The 18187-nt window shown below is 41.1% G+C and overlaps 1 protein-coding gene across 2 annotated transcripts; it reads right to left on the minus strand.

The window, feature by feature from the left end:
- Positions 1–2725: 2725 nt before the first annotated feature.
- On the minus strand, positions 2726–17979 carry LOC118838225 (zinc finger protein 665-like). Of its 2 annotated transcripts, XM_036745459.1 has the most exons (4): positions 17935–17979; positions 12732–12858; positions 11596–11691; positions 2726–6644 (listed from the first exon to the last, which is right to left on the minus strand). In XM_036745459.1, the coding sequence occupies exons 1-4, from the start codon at positions 17965–17967 to the stop codon at positions 4726–4728; spliced, it is 2175 nt and encodes a 724-aa protein (XP_036601354.1). In that variant the 5' UTR covers positions 17968–17979; the 3' UTR covers positions 2726–4725. The 2 variants fall into 2 exon arrangements, with proteins under 2 accessions (XP_036601354.1, XP_036601355.1); XM_036745460.1 differs by lacking the exons at positions 11596–11691; positions 12732–12858; positions 17935–17979 and having other exon boundaries at positions 2726–5200; positions 5285–6150.
- Positions 17980–18187: the final 208 nt, after the last annotated feature.

Below are 18187 nucleotides of genomic sequence, written 5' to 3' on the forward strand. Positions count from 1 at the left end.
CAACATCTCACGCTGTGTACCAAGATAAGGTCAAAATAGGTACATGATTTAGACGTAAAGGGTATACCATAAGAAAAATTAGAAAAGAAAAGCATAATTTACCCATTAGATCTATGGAGAAAGGAAGAATTTATGACAAACAAGAGGAAGACAGTATTATGAAATGCAAAATGGATACTTTTGATTATATTGAATTAAAAAGGTTTTGCACAAAAACCAATGAAATTAAGATTAGATGGAAAGCAGAAAGCTGGGAAACCATTTTTCCAGCAAGCATATCTAATAAAGTCCTCAAATATACAGTGAAATGATTCAAACTTATGAGTCATTCTCCAAATAATAAATCGCCAAAGAATATGAACAGGTGAACAGGCAGTTTTCAGATGAAGACATCAAAGATATCTATAGTCACATGAAAAAATGCTCTAAAACTACTGATTAGAGAAATGCAAATTAAAACAACTCTGAAGTACCACCTCACATCTATCAGATTGGCTAATATGACAGAAAAGGAAAACGGTAAATGTTGGAGATATGGGAAGATTAGGACACTAATGCACTGTTGGTGGAGCTGTAAACTGATCCAACCACCGTGAAGAGCACTTTGAGCAATCAAACTCTGCATACCCTTTGATCTAGCAATACCATTACTAGGCCTGTATCCCAAAGAGATCACGTACAAAAATATTTGTAGCAGTTCTTTTAGTGGTGGCAAAGAATTGGAAATTGAGGGGATGCCCATCAGTTGGGGAATATGAATGTAATGGAACACTACTGTGCTATAAAAAGTAATGAGCAGGTGGGTTTCAGAAAAACCTGGACTTCAAGTGAGAAGAACCAGGAGAATATTGTATACTGTAACAGCAACAATGTGTGATGACCAACTATGCTTGACTTAGCTCTTCTCAGCAATATAGGGATCCAAGGCAATTTCAAAAGACTCATGATGGAAAATGCTGCTCACACCCAGACAAAGAACTGGTGGAGTCTGAATGCAGACTGAAACATACTATTTTTACTTTGTTTTTTTTTCCTTTTGTTCTGTTTCTTCTTTCACAACATGATTAATGTGGAAATATCTTACAAGATTGCACATACCAAATTGCTTGCTATCTTGGGAGAGGGAAGAAGAAAAGGAGAAAAATTTGCAACTCAAAATCTTATAAAAGTGAATATAGAAAATTGTCTTTATATGTAATTGGAAAAAATAAATACTATCTATATCTATATGTATATTTCTTAAATGAGGATAAGAGCACTCTCTTAGCACCACTAGAGATGTTATGAGGATCAAATGAGATCATTAACACTACTACTACTACCTTAAAGATATGACCAAAGAGCCTAGACTTCAAGAAATCCCTTGGGAACAAAACTGCCCAGATCTCTTTAGGATGTAAAATGAAAGCGGGAATGGAAAGAATCCACAGATCACTGCCAGGAAGAAATTCCAAATCAACTCAAAGGACCATCTTGCCCAAATACTACAAGCATCTAGAAATAATGTAAACACTAAGAAGCCACAGTCGGGATCAAACACGATTTAACAGCCATCACTAAAGGACCAGAGAACTTGGAACATCTAGAAGACAAAGGATATTGGCTTACAACCAAGAATAACTTACCCACCAAAAATAAGTATAATCCCACAAATGGGAAATGTGCCCCTTCCAACCATTGCTGATGGAAAGACCAGGGCAGCAGAGAAACTGAAATTCAAAGAGTTAAGGGAAACATAAAAAGGGAACTCCAAATCAAAAATCATTAAAGACTAAACATGGATAAATTGCTTCCTTTTCATGAGGGAAGATGATGTGTCCCCTCTGAAACTTGTCATCAGGGATGATAAGAATATTTAGGAGGTCTGGGAGTGGGTCTGTTGAGGCTTGATGACCTTAAAAGTATGGAAAGGGAAGAGGGATAGTGGACAGGGGAGGAGGGAGGGAAGGTGAGAGGAAGTTGTCTCACAAAAGTGAGATATTTAGGCCTACACAACAGAGGAGAATTAGGTGGGGAAAACCTGACTTTTGAATCTCACTCTCATCTAAGATCAAAGTAGGAAAGAAAGAGTTGGACACATAAATACATCTCATTAACACAGAAAGACAAGGAAAAGGTAGAAGGAGAAAAGAGAGGGTAGATTAATGAAGGAATCTTAATCATAATAAATTATGTTAAAAAAAACTATACCTCTTCACGGAGGTAAAGAATTAGAAACTGAGGGGATTCTCATCAATTGAGGAATGGAATGGCTGGACAAGTGAAGGTAGGTGAATTTGACGGATTATAGCTGTTTTAAGAAATATCAAGGGGATAGTTTCACTGAAACTTGAAGTACAGTGAGCAGAACCAGCAGAATTTACTAACAAAAATACTGTTTTAAAAAAAGCCAGAAAAAAACACTCCAACTTAAGAACTCTAATACAATGGTAAACCACAACTCCAGAGGATAAGTGATGAAATATGCTACTCACCACCTGATAAGAGAGGACAAACTTAAGAGTGCAGAACAAGATATTTTTGGGACACGGACAATGCAGGAATATTGTCCCTGATTACACATGTTTGTAAGGGGGACTTTGTTTTCTTTTCTTTTTCAATTTGATGTGGGTGGGAGGGGGCGGGGGAATTTCTGCTTATAAAAAAATTAAAAGAGAAGGAAACACACTCAAGTAGTTTTCACAACTGTGTCTTGGTCTGAGATATCTTAAACAGATAATTCTAACTACATAAAATAAATAAATGAAGATCAAATTACAAGAAGATTTGAAGCATGCAGAATATATCAAATATTACATGAAAAATGCCCAAGAAAAGTCATTTATTTGCAAGATATAGAGAACTCACACTTATGTGTACCCAGAGCCATCACCAATCAATGAGTGCTGAAAGGACAGGAAGTTTTCCAAAGTCCTGACACATGAATGACAACAAAATGGTGAATGAAAACATCCTCCAAAGCACTGATAATAAGAGAAAGACACATTAAGATAGTTTTGCCATTTCTGGGCATGCCTTCAAAATTGGTGAAAATGACAAAAAGGAAAACAACAATATTTGACCTTTTTAATCTTGAAATTCACAAACATGAAATAAAATAAACATTTTATATACACTATCCAACAGAAAAAGAGGACTGCACACAAAACAATTTCTAACATGGATAGCTTGATTTGCCAATTGAGTAACTTAAAAATTCAACATGATATTTTCAAAGCTGTCCTCATTCCTTCTGTTCTATTTTGTATTAATAAAATCCACATCTATTTTCTGCCAGCCTACTTTCCAGTGTTTCCAGCATTTTGTAGTGGTTGGTAAGTACCAGCCCCAAAGTGGAGGTCTTCGATTATACGCAAGGTTACTATACTCATCTTCTTTTGTATATTATATACCTGATCAGTTTCTCAAGATCCTTATTTTTAGGTAAGAAAAAGTTGTTTGGATGACTACTGCTTTCTTGGATATCTTCAGACTTGTTCCTACTAGGCTTCCTTCCCAGATTATAGGAAGAGGCTGTGGGAAAGAGACATAGGAATGTACTTTTGATGAGAACACATAAGGAACCATCAAAGCCACTGGTTCCAACCTCCTCATTTTTGAGATGAGCAAAGTGAGGCACAGAGGCTGTTCCTTGCCCAGACTGAGAGAGCTAAGGAGCATCGGACTCTAAATCTAGTGCCCCATGCATTACAATTCCTGTTTTCCTGTGCTCATTCTCAATATCAATTTGCATTAAAGGAAAAGTGACTGAACTGTCCATGTTTTAGCCTACTGACTTTACTATGAGACTTATGACTCAAGTATTACTACTCATTGAAAAGCAAGCATTTCCATAGCAATTTGTTTTGCAAAGCATTTTACAAATAGCATCTCATTTAATCCTAAGGAGGCAGGTACTCTTATTATTGTCCTTCTACAGACGGGGAAATTCAGGGAAGAATAGGTTGGGTGATTTGCCCAGATTCACAAAGCTAATAAGTCTTAGAGAATGAATTTGAAATCTGGACTAGTGGCTCCAGGCCACTGTCCACTTTGTCCACTGTGCCACCAAGCTACTTAAAGAAAGCATTACAGAAATAAATGTCCAATAGTCACCAAAATATTTATATGAGGACTTTTTGTGCCATCAAACAACAGGAAACATAGTGAACAACAATTAAGTGGGAAATGGCTGAAAAAAAAATCAAAGTATATGAATGCTATGAACTACTGAGAAGTAGTGACAAATATCAGGATTTCAGAGAAAAATTCCTTAGGACTTTATTCACAGTATGAAATTTGGGATGTTTAATGAGGTCTCTTAATTTGGGAAGTCTGATGAAGTCTGTGCTGCAGCAAGAAACCTTCTCATATTAATTAGATCAAGTACAAACTCTAGGTGAAGAAAGACCTTTCCATAATCACAGCTTTTATATACCTTCATTTCAGTACGAATATTCTGTTGTCTACTGATCTCTGTCCTCCAGAGAAAAGCCTGCCCCCCTCTGACAACATTCATAAATCACCTCTCCAATTAAGAATCCTCTGATGTAAAGTAAGAGATAATCTCTGGCCTGAGTCCATATAGAGCTACTCCTCAGAATGATTTTTCTAACGTTAAACAAGCTCTATATTGCATGTCAATGCCTATACTCATTCATTACAGTGATAAGATTTCTATCTAATTTGTTAATGGGAAATATGGGATGACTGTTGCCTGAAGGCTTTACAACATTGATTATATTCCTAAAGTTTCTCTTCAGTGTGGATTCTCTGATGGGCAGAAAGACCAGAGCGGTATCTAAAAGCTTTTCCACATAGATTACATTTATAAGGTTTTTCTCCTGTGTGGATTCTCAGATGGGCAGCAAGATTAGAGTTACACTGGAAAGCCTTTCCACACTGATTACATTCATAAGGTTTCTCTCCTGTGTGGATTCTCTGATGTATAGTAAGACTAGAACTGCTCTGGAAAGCTTTTCCACAATGATTACATTCATAAGGTTTCTCCCCTGTATGGATTCTCTGATGGGCAGCAAGATGAGAGCTGTATTTAAAAGATTTTCCACATTCATTACATTCATAAGGTTTCTCTCCAGTGTGGATTCTCTGATGGATAGCAAGCTTGGAACTCTTTTTGAAAGCCTTGCCACACTGATTACATTCATAAGGTTTTGCAATAGTGTGGATTCTCTGATGTGCAGCAAGACTGGAGCTGCATCTGAAAGCCTTTCCACAATGACTACATTTATACGGTCTCTCTCCAGTGTGAACTCTCACATGTTTAGCAAGACTGGAGCTGCACTGGAAAGCCTTTCCACACTGATTACATTTGTAAGGTTTTTCTCCAGTGTGCATTCTCTGATGTGTAGCAAGACCAGAGCGGAATCTGAAAGCCTTTCCACATTGATTGCATTCATAAGGTTTCTCTCCACTGTGGATTCTCTGATGTGTACCAAGATGGGAACTCTGTGTGAAAGCCTTTCCACATTGATTACATTCATAAGGTTTCTCTCCAGTGTGAATTCTCTGATGTGAAACAAGACGGGAGTTGTTTTGGAAAGCTTTTCCACACAGATTACATTCAAAAGGTTTCTCTCCAGTGTGGATTCTCTGATGGGAAGCAAGACCAGAGCGGAATCTGAAAGTCTTTCTACATTGAGTACACTCATAAGGTTTCTCTCCAGTGTGGATTCTCTGATGGGCACCAAGATGGGAACTCTGTGTGAAGGCCTTTCCACATTGATTACATTCATAAGGTTTCTCTCCAGTGTGGATTCTTTGATGGGAAGAAAGACGGGAACTGCTTTGGAAAGCTTTTCCACAATGAACACATTTATAGGGTCTCTCTCCACTGTGAATTCTCTGATGGCCAATAAGGAGTGATCTGTAGCAGAAGGCTTTTCCACATTGATTACATTGATAAGGTTTTTCTCCAGTATGAACTCTCTGATGGCCAATAAGGAGTGATCTGTAGGAGAAGCTCTTCCCACATACATTACATTTATAAGGCTTCACTTCAGTATGAATCTTCTGATGTCTAACCAGATCTGGGTTCCAATAAAAAGTCTTCCCACACTGATTACAAGCATATGTTTTCATCCTCGTATGAAATGTAGGTTGGTAAGGAAGAGATGAGAAGGTTGCTGCATCTTCATGATCTTCATAAGGTTTCTTTCGAATATGAATTTTCTGATGATTACTGATCTTAGAGTTCTGGTTAAAGGCCTTTCTTCCTTCATTATTTACATGAAGCTTCTTGCCAGTATAATTTTTCTGATGTCTCGTGAGGTCTGAACTCAAGCTGAAGGCTTTTTTCCATTGACTACCTTGATATATTTGCATTTCAGGAAGATTTTCATGGGACTGAATAAGCCCTACCTGGTCAGTAAAGCATTCTCTATACATACTGTATTGAAAAAGGTCATTCCTTGGGGTCATTGTCTTACAGCGATTTAGGGATGAATATGGTGTCAAGGTCTTTCCAATTTCGTCAAGTTCACTGGGATTCTTAGGATTTTTATCTACCTTGATATCAGAGTCACAGATTTCTATAAAATTTAAGTCATAAGGACCAACACTCATGAATCTCTGCTGGCAAGAGTCTTCCACAGAAATGCTCAGGTTTTCAGATGTCTCATTCACGTCAAAGCTGGTCACTGAATCTGAAGAAAAAAACAAACAAATATATATACAGACACACACAAATATAATTATATCCTCTTTCCTCAGCAGAAAGGAAACTGATTTTTCTTCTTTTTCTCCACTCAGAAAAGAAGAGTTTTAAAATTTGCACGCATGGAAGAAATCGTTTGCATATGTCATTAGCTCTCAACCGCAAATTGATTTAACTCACTAAGAGCTTCACATACAATAACACTGGATCTTCACACGAGTCCTACCATTTGGGCAGGACAGTATTCCCATTAAACTTCACAACTCAGGCCATAAGCTCAGGATGGCTGAATGACAGGCCCAAAATCATTCAAACAAAGGAACAAGGAGCAAAGTCCTTACCTTCCCTGCAGCAACCACCATGTCCCCTGGAAAGTCTGCGGTATCATTATGACCTGCCTGCACATCCTGACTTCACATCACAGGCCACGAGCTGAGGACGGCTGAGTGACACAACCCAAATCCTTGCAGCCGAGACTAGAACTCAAACCCCGTGACTAGGGCGCTCCTTCCACAGCACTAGATGACCTTCTCTGCTGCACTTTCAATACTTTCTTCAAAAGACTTTTAAAAAATACTACTTTTTATTTTGTCAGCCTCAGATAATCTTTCTGTTTTTCTGTCCTGATCAGTTTTGATGCACTATCAGTCATTCTTTATGAACTGGATATGCTAAGCGGAAAAATAGGTCTACTCTTTCTACCAATTTTATATCCAATTTTTCTTATAACCTATTAAGACCAATAGAGATTTTGCATTTGCTGCACATATGCTACACGCTCGCCTTATTTCATTATCTATTAAATCATTAAGCATAATAATCAACCTGGTAAACCCTTACAATCTATTTTTTTGTTGTTGCCATGTCTGGGACCACAACATGACTGCCAACCATTTTTTTCTATCCTCCTGTGATATAATAGATTCTGCATAATAGATAAAGATCACTTCTTTAGGGTAGCCATTATCCATACACACAGACACACACACACACACACACTTTTAATTTATCTTCAAATTCCAAAATGTTGTGATCAGCCACATGATTCTGGTGCTCATGCAGTGATGACATCAAACTCTGTCTCCTTCTAAGTGCAACAAATGCTTTCCATTTCTCAACCTGACATCAAATTGTTTCCAAACTGCCAGAAAGATCTGACAAGTGCATATCAGTCTTAATGAACAGTCACAGAGAGGCCCATGCTTCATTTGCATTCCCCTCCTTCCAGGGTCACCCTGTCATCTCAGCTCTTTGGTGCTGTGATTACTGCATCAAGAAGCTACCCATGTTTGTCTTCTTCACGATTTATGGCAGGATCTTTGAAAAATATGATCCCGAGGGATTCACCTTACGAACCACCTTGAAACCGTCATGGGCCACCACAGACGTTCTACAGAAACAGACTTTATCTCGCCGCTCACTGCAGTGTTAAGGCTATACTGATTTAAACTTACTTTCTGTTTGTTAATATTCTTCTATCTAGAGGATTTTCAAGGGAACTGGTTGGCAATAGGTCAGTCATTCTGCAGAGTTTCTGAGACTGTAGCTGCTGTGCCAGCAGTAGAGAGAAGAAAATTAAGACTGAAGAGACCTTTCCTTACAAAGGTTGTTTCATCCACTTATTACACGGCTTGCCACCAGCCAATAGAAAAATACACCTTTTATTTATCAACTAGTTTGGGGGCTACAAACAAAAAATGAATTTCAATCTCTCAGGCTGTAAAATTCTCCTACTGTTTCCTACCTCACTCACACATGAGGAAGCATTTTCACTACATTCTGGTTATCAATCAAAAGTCACCTGGTAGCACACGGGATAGAGACTTGGATTCAGCAGTCAAGACGACTCACATTCAAGATCTTCCTCACACACTTGCTAGCACTATTCCCTTAAGCAAGTCATGACCTCTGCCTGCCTCTGTTTCCCCAGCTGCAAAATGGAGAGGATAACACCACCTCCCTTTAAGCGCTATTGTGGGGATCAAATGAGAAAATATCTAAAGGACCTCGCCCAGAAAATGGAACATAGGCAAAAACACTGGAAGGGTCCACCATTTCCTTCCCCAGCTCATTTTACAGATGAGGAAACTGAGCCCAAGCAGGTGAAGTGACTTACCCAGGGTCACAGAGCTAGGAACTCAGGAAGAGGAGTCCAACTCCACACCTGGTGCTCTATGCACTGTACCACCCAACTGCCCCAAGATCTTGGCAACAACCAAAAGCAGCTAGAGTTCTACGTTGTGAAAATGTGTTATTTTCCTCTTTCCGTGATCCCTTCGGTTTATTGGTAAAGTGGCAATCACTGAGTCAAAAGGCAGACAGGGGAGTAAGTGTAGGGCCAATAGTTGCAAAAGGAATACAGAATGCCATCCTTCCATTTTAATGCTTTGTGAAGCCTTGTGTCAAGGGTCTTTCTTATATACAACATGTTGTTGATTTCTGCGTTCTAATTATGTTTTGTTCCTGTGATAGTTCCACTTTGTCTCTGCCTCCAGGTGAGGGGAGGGAATGGGATCGACACTACTCCTCCTCACACCACCCTGTCTTCCATCCATTCCAGTCCCAGAAAATGCCATCTTAAATTTCTCATCCTTTAATCTCCCCTATTTGAAGCTTCCTCCTTGGTACAAGGTTATTTTCCACCAAGAGGCAGCCAGGTGGCACAATGCTGGAGCATTATGCCTGAAGTCAGAAAGACCCGAGTTCAAATCCAGACTCAGACATTTCCACCTGTGGTGTTTGCCTCTGTTTGTCTCAGTCTTCTTATCTCTAAAAGGAGCACAATGATAGCAGCTCCCTCCAGGCTGGTTGTGAGGATCAAAGGAGATATCTGTAACTTGCCTGGCACTGAGCAGGCCCTATATAAAGGGGAGTCATTGTTCTTACTATTGTGTTTTTCACTATCTCCTCACCAACTCAACCCTCCTTCTTAAACTGCTGTGCTCCACTTCCTTTGTATTTGCTGATTGCCTTCTTGACCTTAATTGACTTCCCTAACCAAACACCCTCTTTTTTCTGGTTCAGCCAAGAGTGAAGTTCATTATCTGTGGCTTCTCAAACTATTTTTTTTTTCACTGTGCCAAGGGAATCCATTTATATTCCCTTAGCTGACTCCCTATTCTAATAACCACAGCAGGTTTTCCAGCACTTTTCATTCCTCCCAAACTCTCTCATTTGGTTTACTTCTCCCCCACCCACTCCGCTAAACACCTGACCTCCTATTTTGCCAAAAAAAAAAAAAAAAAAAAAAAAAGGTTGGACATTTATCAAGACTTCTCTCACCTCCTCCTCATCTCACATAAATCAGATGTCTTCTTTCCCTAGTTTTTCTTCAATTTTTATTTCTCCTTTGGGTCCTTCCCTACTGCCATACATAAAAAACATGTCTTCCTGATCCTCAAAAAGGCTTCGCTCAGTCCATTTAGCTTCACTAGACACTGGCTTTTATCTTTTCTTCCATTCAAGGCTAAATGCTCAGAGAGGGTCATCTACAAGTAGTGTTTCCAATTCCTTTCCTCTTACTCTCTTCAAAACTCTCTGCATTCTGGCTTCCAACCTCCTTGCTCAACTGAAACTGCTCTCTGCAAAGTTACCAATAACGTCCTAACTTCTGCATCCAATTGGTTTTTCCTCAATTCTCATCCTTCTTGGGCTCTCTGCAGCTTTTGCCACAATCACCTCCTGCTCCTTGATACTCTCTTCTCTCTAGGTTTTGTTGACAACACTTTCTTCTGGTTCTCCTCTTACAATGTCCAGAACTAAACTCATTATCTTTCCCCCCAACTTCCCCTCTTTTTACTTTCCTATTACCATCCAGGGTGCCACCCTCCCACTGTCCAGGCTCATAACCTAGATGTCATCATCTCTCACACACTCACATCTCCCTCCCCCATATTCAACCTCGGGAAAAGCACTGTTGAGTCCACCCTTGTCAGAATCTCCTTCTCCAACACTGCCACTTTCTTGGTTCAGTCCCCAGTCACTTCACTCATGAGACAGTGCAAGTCTTCTGGTTGGCCTCACTGTGTCAATTCTTTCCCCCATGCACTTAATCCTCCACCCAGCTGTTAAATTCATCTTCACAAAATGCTCTTCTCTTCATGTCACATCCTACTCAATAAACTCCCTTGGCTCCCTATTCCCAGGCTCAAATACAGAATCCTCTGCTTGGCTGTTAAAGCCCTTCATCATCAGCCTCTCTCCTACCTCCCCAGTCTTCCTTCACCTTACTCCCCCTCCACATGTGCAATAATCAGTGCTTCAGGCCTCCTCTTTGTTCCTTGACCAGGACATTCCATCTCCTGACTCCATGTTTCCTCTGGCTGCCCCTTGTGCTTGCTCTGGCTTCGCTGAAGTCCCACCTAAAACTTCTCATTCTACAATACGTCTTCTCCAGTCCTCCTTAGCCTTAGAATCTTCCCTCTCAATTAGCTCCAATTTCTCCTGGATGTAGTGGGCTTCGACATAGTTGTTTGCCTATTGTCTTGCCACTAGACTGTGAAGTCCTTGAGAACAGGGCTTGTCCCCTGCCTTTCTCTGTATCCCTGGTGCTCAGCACAGGGTCTGGCACATGGTAGGCACTTAATAAATGCTTGACTTGAAGAAAAGCTAGGAAAGTGTTCATACTGGACAGCCTCAGCCCTTTATGGATCATTTCAGGAGGGATCTATGCCCCAGAGCCCCAAACAACGATTTCTTATAGGATCACAGACATCACAGGAAGGGCACTGAAAGGTCATGGAGTCCAATCACCTCAATTTACAGATGGGGAAACTGAGGCTCAGAGCTTCAATGACTTGCCCAGAATCGCGTTGCTTAAAAGTATCTAAAAAGGAATTGTAAGTCAGGTCTTCCTGTCCCCAAGGCCAGCACTCCCTTTACTATAACACATAAATGCCTCATGATAAAAGGCCTCTTACATCTGCTTTCATCTCACTCACCTGAATAAAAGTTCCTTAGGTCTTTTGGCTCCAGAATCCGTGGTGCTTCCCCTTTCTGGAAATAGGAGATCAAATCTTCTCTGGCGACTGGAAGCTCTAGGCATGGGGAACATGGAAAGGATGAGGGTGGAGAGAAATGGAGAACTTGGTCCTCTTTAAGGTGAGGTGACATGCAAGCAAGGGCCACAGGATGGTTCCCAGGATTCTTTAAAGATGGTGTCAATGGTATTGATTGCTAGGATCTCTGGAGGGGATTATGGGATCATGAAGCCAACTGAGAACCAGAAAATTCTGTTTTTGTTCACAAGCACACTCCATAGCTTCCATTATTTAGAAACAGAGGCTGCTAGTAGTGCAGTGGTAAGAGCCCTGGGGCCAGAATCAGGAAGGCTTGCCTCCAAATCCAGCCCCAGACACTCAGTAGCTGTGTGCTCCTGGGCAAACGGCTCTACCTCTGTTTGCCTCAGTCTCCTCTATAAAACAGGGGTGATACACAGCACCAAACTAGATGCTGCAAGGATCAAATGAGAAACTATTTAGAAATTACTCGGCATAGTGCCTGGCGCACAGTAGGGATATATAAATGCATATTCTCTTCTCTTTCTTTCCCACCATCTGGCCTGGAGTTTGAGGGAAGAATAAAGGAAGGATGAAGACAAACTTGCTACACCAGGCAGGATCAGGAGCAAGAAGCTACCGATTTACATTCGCTCACAAGAAGATCTTTCTAAACACCAGAGGAAGGGCTTGCCTTGGCAGGCACAGGGATCCTTCCACTGCCCGTCTTCAAGGAAAAGCTGCATATGCGGTTTTCCGAGATTTTGTGGACAAAATTAAGTCCCAGTTAGAGGTTAAACTAGATAGCCTCTGAGACTAGCTACAGGACCAAGAATCTTTAACGCTGGTTTTAGTTTTACCCTCCAGCTATGGAAAATAGGAAAGAGACAATTTCAGGAGCAGCAAAGGAAAGTCCCTGCTTCCCATAACATAATTTAAAGACCCTTCATAGGAAAACCAGGGAGAAGGAGGACCCTGTGGAGAGACCAGCACTTTTGCCTTTTGAATAACTGATAAATGCTCAAACCCTTCACACCTTTGATGGCAGATTTAATGTTACCAGAGGACATGGTCCTTACCCAGGGACAGCAGGTTCTGGGCATTCTCCAGCATGACCTCCTTGTACAGTTCTTTCTGAGAATGGTCCAAGAGGCCCCACTCCTCCTGAGTGAAATCCACAGCCACATCCTTAAATGTCACCAACTCCTAAACCATCAAATGTCACAAGATTTAGAGCTGAAAGAGACTTTAGAATTCATCCAGTCCAACTCTCATCAATTTAGAGGAAACTGAAGTACAGAAAGGATTTGCCCAAAACTCCTATCACCCTTATGAGTGTCAAAGCCAACACTTGAAACTGGTCATTAAGAACCTAGTGGAATATTGAGGAAAGCATTTTATATCTGCAGTGAAAATCATGTTGGAATAATAAAGGTTGGAGAAGTATCTTACTATGAAATACTCCTCCCTATCGACTTAGGGAGAAGGTATGTGCTCTTTCACCGAGGTTTAGGAAGACAGATGGTGACATGAAATTCCTCCTCAACAAAAGGGTCATAAGTGAAATGCTAAGAAAATTCTATGAAGATTTTGTGAGAGGCTGGCAAGTAAGGTATATTCTGGGCAGAAAATCTTATCTGTGATCACTGAAGAGAGAACAAAGAAAAAGCAATTATCTAGCTAATTCCCTAAAAAGCTGAAATAGTCTCATCTTAGGTGAAAGCATTAAAAGGATTCTTAAGAGACAATACTCACAATCTGGGCTGACCTGAGTGGTATGGGACTGTTTCCAGCCAAGTGAAAAAGGCATCTATTATTTTATTTAGGGTTCAAGGTGACACTAGATATGATGTATTATACCCAAAACAGCTTCGCATTATGGTTGCTTTCACTTGTTAATGACACTTATTCCTTAATTTTCATATTTAGTTATATAGAAATGAGGAACTATAATGGCAACAGAATATTTATGAGGAATAAATTATCTAACTAGACCTCTAGAACATTGGGGATCAAGAGTCAAAAGGAGTTAATAGGCAGACTGATGGCCATGGGAGTGTGGCCACATCTGCAAATCCAATGAAACTTGGGAGGGGTCATCCATTTTTCCAACCTGCTACATGTAGACCATATGTTTGGCCAATGCACTTGGCTTTTGATGCTCTTCCGTTTCATTTTCTTCCATCTCTAGCAGAAGGATATGATTCACTTTTTCAGATTCCATTATTTTGGAATGCCTCAAATTTATAACCTAGCTGCCATCCTTGACTCCTATCTCTCAACCTCCCCTCTCCCCCTTACCTAATAATTCTATTTTTCAGTTCTATTTTTGTTATTCTCTGTATCTTGTATATAAAACTCTCTTTTTACTTTTTCGTCATTGGGATTTCTTCTTTAAAACATCTGATTTATATTGTTTGTTGTTCAGTTGTTTCAGTTGTGTCTCTTTGTGACCACACTTGGTGTTTTCTTGACAAAGATACTGGAATGGTTTGCCATTTCCTTCTCCAGCTCATTTTAAACATGAGGAACTGAGGCAAACCAGCTTAAGTACCTTGCCCAGGGTCACACAGCTAGGAAGTGAGAACAGATTTAAACTCAGTTCTTCCTGACGCCAGGGCAGATCTTCTATCCAGTGACATCTGGCTGCCCCAGTAAACATTTAAGCACCTACCATGCGGCATATTTAGCCTTTTACTTCCTTTGTTATTATTATTACTGAATTTCTGAACAATCAGAGAACATATTGGCTTTTTCCCACTTTTTGAGATTCCCAAGAAGTTACAAACCTTTCCTTTTCTTTAAGGTCTCATAAGTCATAATTCTTCACTGCATAATATTTAATCTTAGTGTGGACAATCTCTTTAGGAAGGCAGTCCTTTTACTGACTAATGATAAATCTCTAATTGATTCTCCAACTTACTCTCACCAGAAGCTTTTCCAACCCTCTTTCCTTTTGCATCCCCCCATGTCCATTCTTCACCTCAATGGGGTGATGCCATGAACTCCAAACCTCCATTTAAGCAAAGAACTCAGCTCACAAATCTCCACATTTCTCACCTGGCTCTACTACCTTGGAACTTCTCTCATTTACTTCTCCATCATGCCCCAAGAAGATTATTAGGATGACTTCTTTATTCTGTAGCATCTCTCCAGCCTCAGTACTCTACCTTGTCTCCACACTCTAATGCTCTGATGAGATCATTATTTTGGGCCTTCTGACCCAATTCACCACCATGACCCAGGGTCTGATGTTTTCTCTCCCCTACCCTCATCCCCACCCAGCTCCTTTTTTGCTTCCTGTTCTGTGCTACCTCCCTCATTTACAGTATAAGTTCCTGGAGGGCAGGGATTATCTTTTTCTGTATTTGAATTCCCAGTGTCAGGAAAATGCCTGGCACATAGTAGGTGCTTAAATGCTTGACCACTTGGGGCAGCTAGGTGGCGCAGTGAGTAGAGCACTGGCCCTGGAGTCAGGAGGACCTGAGTTCAAATCCGGCCTCAGACACTTGACACTTACACTAGCTGTGTGACCTTGGGCAAGTCACTTAACCCCAATTGCCCTGCCAAAAAGCAAAAAAAAAAAAATGCTTGACCACTGACTACCCACTCTCACCTAAGTGTGTTGCCTCTTATTTTGCCTTAAAAATTGAGGCCCTTCAAATTTATCTACCTCTCCTCCCAACTCCCTTTCAGACATCTTGAAAGGACCTCTAAAAGATATCTTAAACTGAACACATCTAAAAGGGAACTTCTTATTTTCCCCCTAAAGCTTCTCCCACTCATCTTCCCCATTTACTGTCAAGGGCAACACCATCCTCCCAGTCTCTCAGACTCATAATTGGGGTGTCATTCCTGACTCTTATCTCTCATCCCCCTGATCCAACATGCTGCCAATACTGTCCATGTCACTAACATATCCTATTCTCTGCTGAAAATGCAACCATCTTGGTGCAGGCCCTTATTACCTCACCCTTGGCTAACAGCCTGCTGGTGGGTCAGTCTGCTGTAAGATACTCCACACTCCAATGGGTCTTCTATTGGTTTGCCAATTGGTTGGCTTCTATTTAGCCAACACAACGAAGTACCCAAATTGCTGGGCCCACAATGTTACTCTAGTAACTCCAATAAAGTTATTCCAGTTTTTCCAATAAACTTCAGTGCCTCCCTATCAATCACCTCTGGGATCAGATACAAAATGCTCCTGCATTCAATGGCCATCATGACCTAGACATCACCTGCTTTTTCAGTCTTCTTACACCTTACTCCCACCACTGGGTCTCTCTGATCCAGTGACACTGGCCTCCTCTAACCCCCATCTCTAGACTCTGGATTCCTAACTTGGCTGGAATTCTCTCCCTCCTCATTTCTGTCTTATGGATGACTTCAAGTCAGAACTAAGATCCTGTCTTCTACAGGAAGCCTTCCCTACCCCCTCTTAATTCTCCTGTTTTCCTTCAGTTAATTATTTCCTATTTATCCTTAATTGTCATTACTTTGTATAGATTTGTTTACATGTTGTCAACCCCATTAGATCACAAGCTCCTTGAGGGAAGGGATAGTCTTTTTTTTCCCCCACCTCTGGGGCTTAGAACAGGGTCTGGCACATAGTAGGCCCTTAATGAATGGTGACTGATTCATCCTCAAAAAAAACTTTTATCATCATCATTCTTACAGAGAAGGAAACTGAGGGAGAGGCTAACAGTTTACTTTTTAAATGTCTACAATTTGACGTTTCCCTTTCAAAGATGTTGTCTGCACATATTTTCCTGAAACTGCTTTTGAGGACTTCAAGGTATTTTGAAAAATACTTCACTATCTTTTCTTTTGGGGGAGTAAGGGTACTCCCTCAAAGGAGGGGGCAAAATCTGTCCCTAGTTAGAGGAATTTGTGACTTAGGGGATAGAAACCTGGGCCTGGAATCAGGAAGATCTGAGTTCAAAAATGGCCTCAGACATTTGCTAACTGTGTGATTCTGGGCAAGACACTTAATCACTGTTTGCCTCCGTTTCCTCAACTGTGAAATAAATAAGAGCACCTACCTCATAGGGTTGTTGGGAAGAACGTCCATAGTAGAATCTGGGGAACACAAAACTGACTCCACTTTGTCTCATGTTAATTCTAGGTCTTAAAGTCTGAGGCTCCTTAAACAGGAACTACATGTTTCCTACAGTACCTCCCCCAGCCCCATATTACAAAAGAAAATTCAGAGGACTAGGAAAAGTCTCTTTACTACTCTTTAGCCTACCAAAAAAGGCAGGGAGTGGCAGCTTAACAAATGCTAATCAACCAACTGATTGATAAAGAAGATATTGTTTTCTTTGGTCCGACCAAAAAGGTATGCTAAAGGCCTCTGAAGAGTAGAAGCATCCTCTTTCCTTCCCCTTTTTTCAAAAAAAACAAAAAAAAACAAAAAAAAAACTGTCCCTTTCCTTGCTTAAAAGACTGTATGATGTTCCCCAAAACTCCACTGTACTCTTTCTGGGTCTGTGAGCTTAGGAAGAAAAAACATACATACACACATAGATACATACATACATATACATAGATGAACACACACATACATGCATACATGACCTCTGAAACTGCAGGACCCAAGTATCCATCAGCTCCTGAGGGTGTGGATAAAAGCAGTGCCAGAGATCTGTCTGGCTGCATCTCCCAAGCAAGAACTCTGTCAACTCCAGCAATGGGAGCAAATGAGGTAGTATTTCTAGGGCTCCTGGTAAATAGCAAACACCACGTAACCTCTTAACCCTTTCCAGTCTTGTTACACTTTGGTCCTTTTCTTCCCTCTGACCCAAGGGCACTAGCCTCCTGGATGATCCTTGACCAAGACCCTCCTTCCCCTGACTCTGTGCCTTCCCAATGGCTGTCTCTCATGATTGAAATGTCCTCCCTTCACCTGGGCCTCCTGGCCTCCTTCACATTTCAGCTAAAATATTACCTGAAAACAAGCTTTTCCTGACCCCTTACACTGCCAGAGCCTTCCCTCTCTGGGTGCCTCCCATCCATATTGTATAGAACTTGTCTGACACAGTTGCTCACATGTTCTCTCCCCATTAGACCCCTTGAGGGTAGGAACTGATTTTTCCCCCTTCCTTTACATCCTCAGTAGGTTGACACATTACTTGGCTCAGAAGACCCATGACCTAAGACGTGGAAAGTGAGCAGGATTCAGAGAGTCCTGGGAAGAGGCAGGGGGACAATTTCTTTTCTGATGACAGCACTGCAAAGGACCTTTGCTGATGCTGGTCAGGTTGGTGGATGGACTGAACTCACCTGGGACGAGGATGTCTGGGTCCCAGGGGCCATTCCCTCTGGCTCCAGGCTCTGGTCCTCGGCAGACTGAGCTGGGAAGGGACAAGACAAGGATGGCAGAGGGGGGACACTTTGCCTTTGCCTTCTCTTCTGAGGCTGGATGCTGACCTACCTGAAATTAGAGGGTGAGGACTCAGAGTAGTTACCTGGCCCTGCCCTCAGGGGAGAGACTCCCCCACCGGACCTTGGTCTGAACAAGAAGCTGCTCTCTTAA

This window comes from Trichosurus vulpecula, chromosome 2 (assembly GCF_011100635.1).
Source record: "Trichosurus vulpecula isolate mTriVul1 chromosome 2, mTriVul1.pri, whole genome shotgun sequence".
Taxonomy (NCBI): domain Eukaryota; kingdom Metazoa; phylum Chordata; class Mammalia; order Diprotodontia; family Phalangeridae; genus Trichosurus; species Trichosurus vulpecula.

Excerpts from the sequence above, each read along its gene's own strand:
- LOC118838225 (XM_036745459.1), bottom strand. The coding sequence starts at position 17,967 with ATGGCCCCTGGGACCCAGACATCCTCGTCCCAG. Across the intron at positions 11,692-12,731 it reads CCAGAACCTGCTGTCCCTGG|AGCTTCCAGTCGCCAGAGAA; the intron begins GTAAGGACCATG and ends CCCCATGCCTAG. Across the intron at positions 6,645-11,595 it reads CCTAAGGAACTTTTATTCAG|ATTCAGTGACCAGCTTTGAC; the intron begins GTGAGTGAGATG and ends TTTTTTCTTCAG.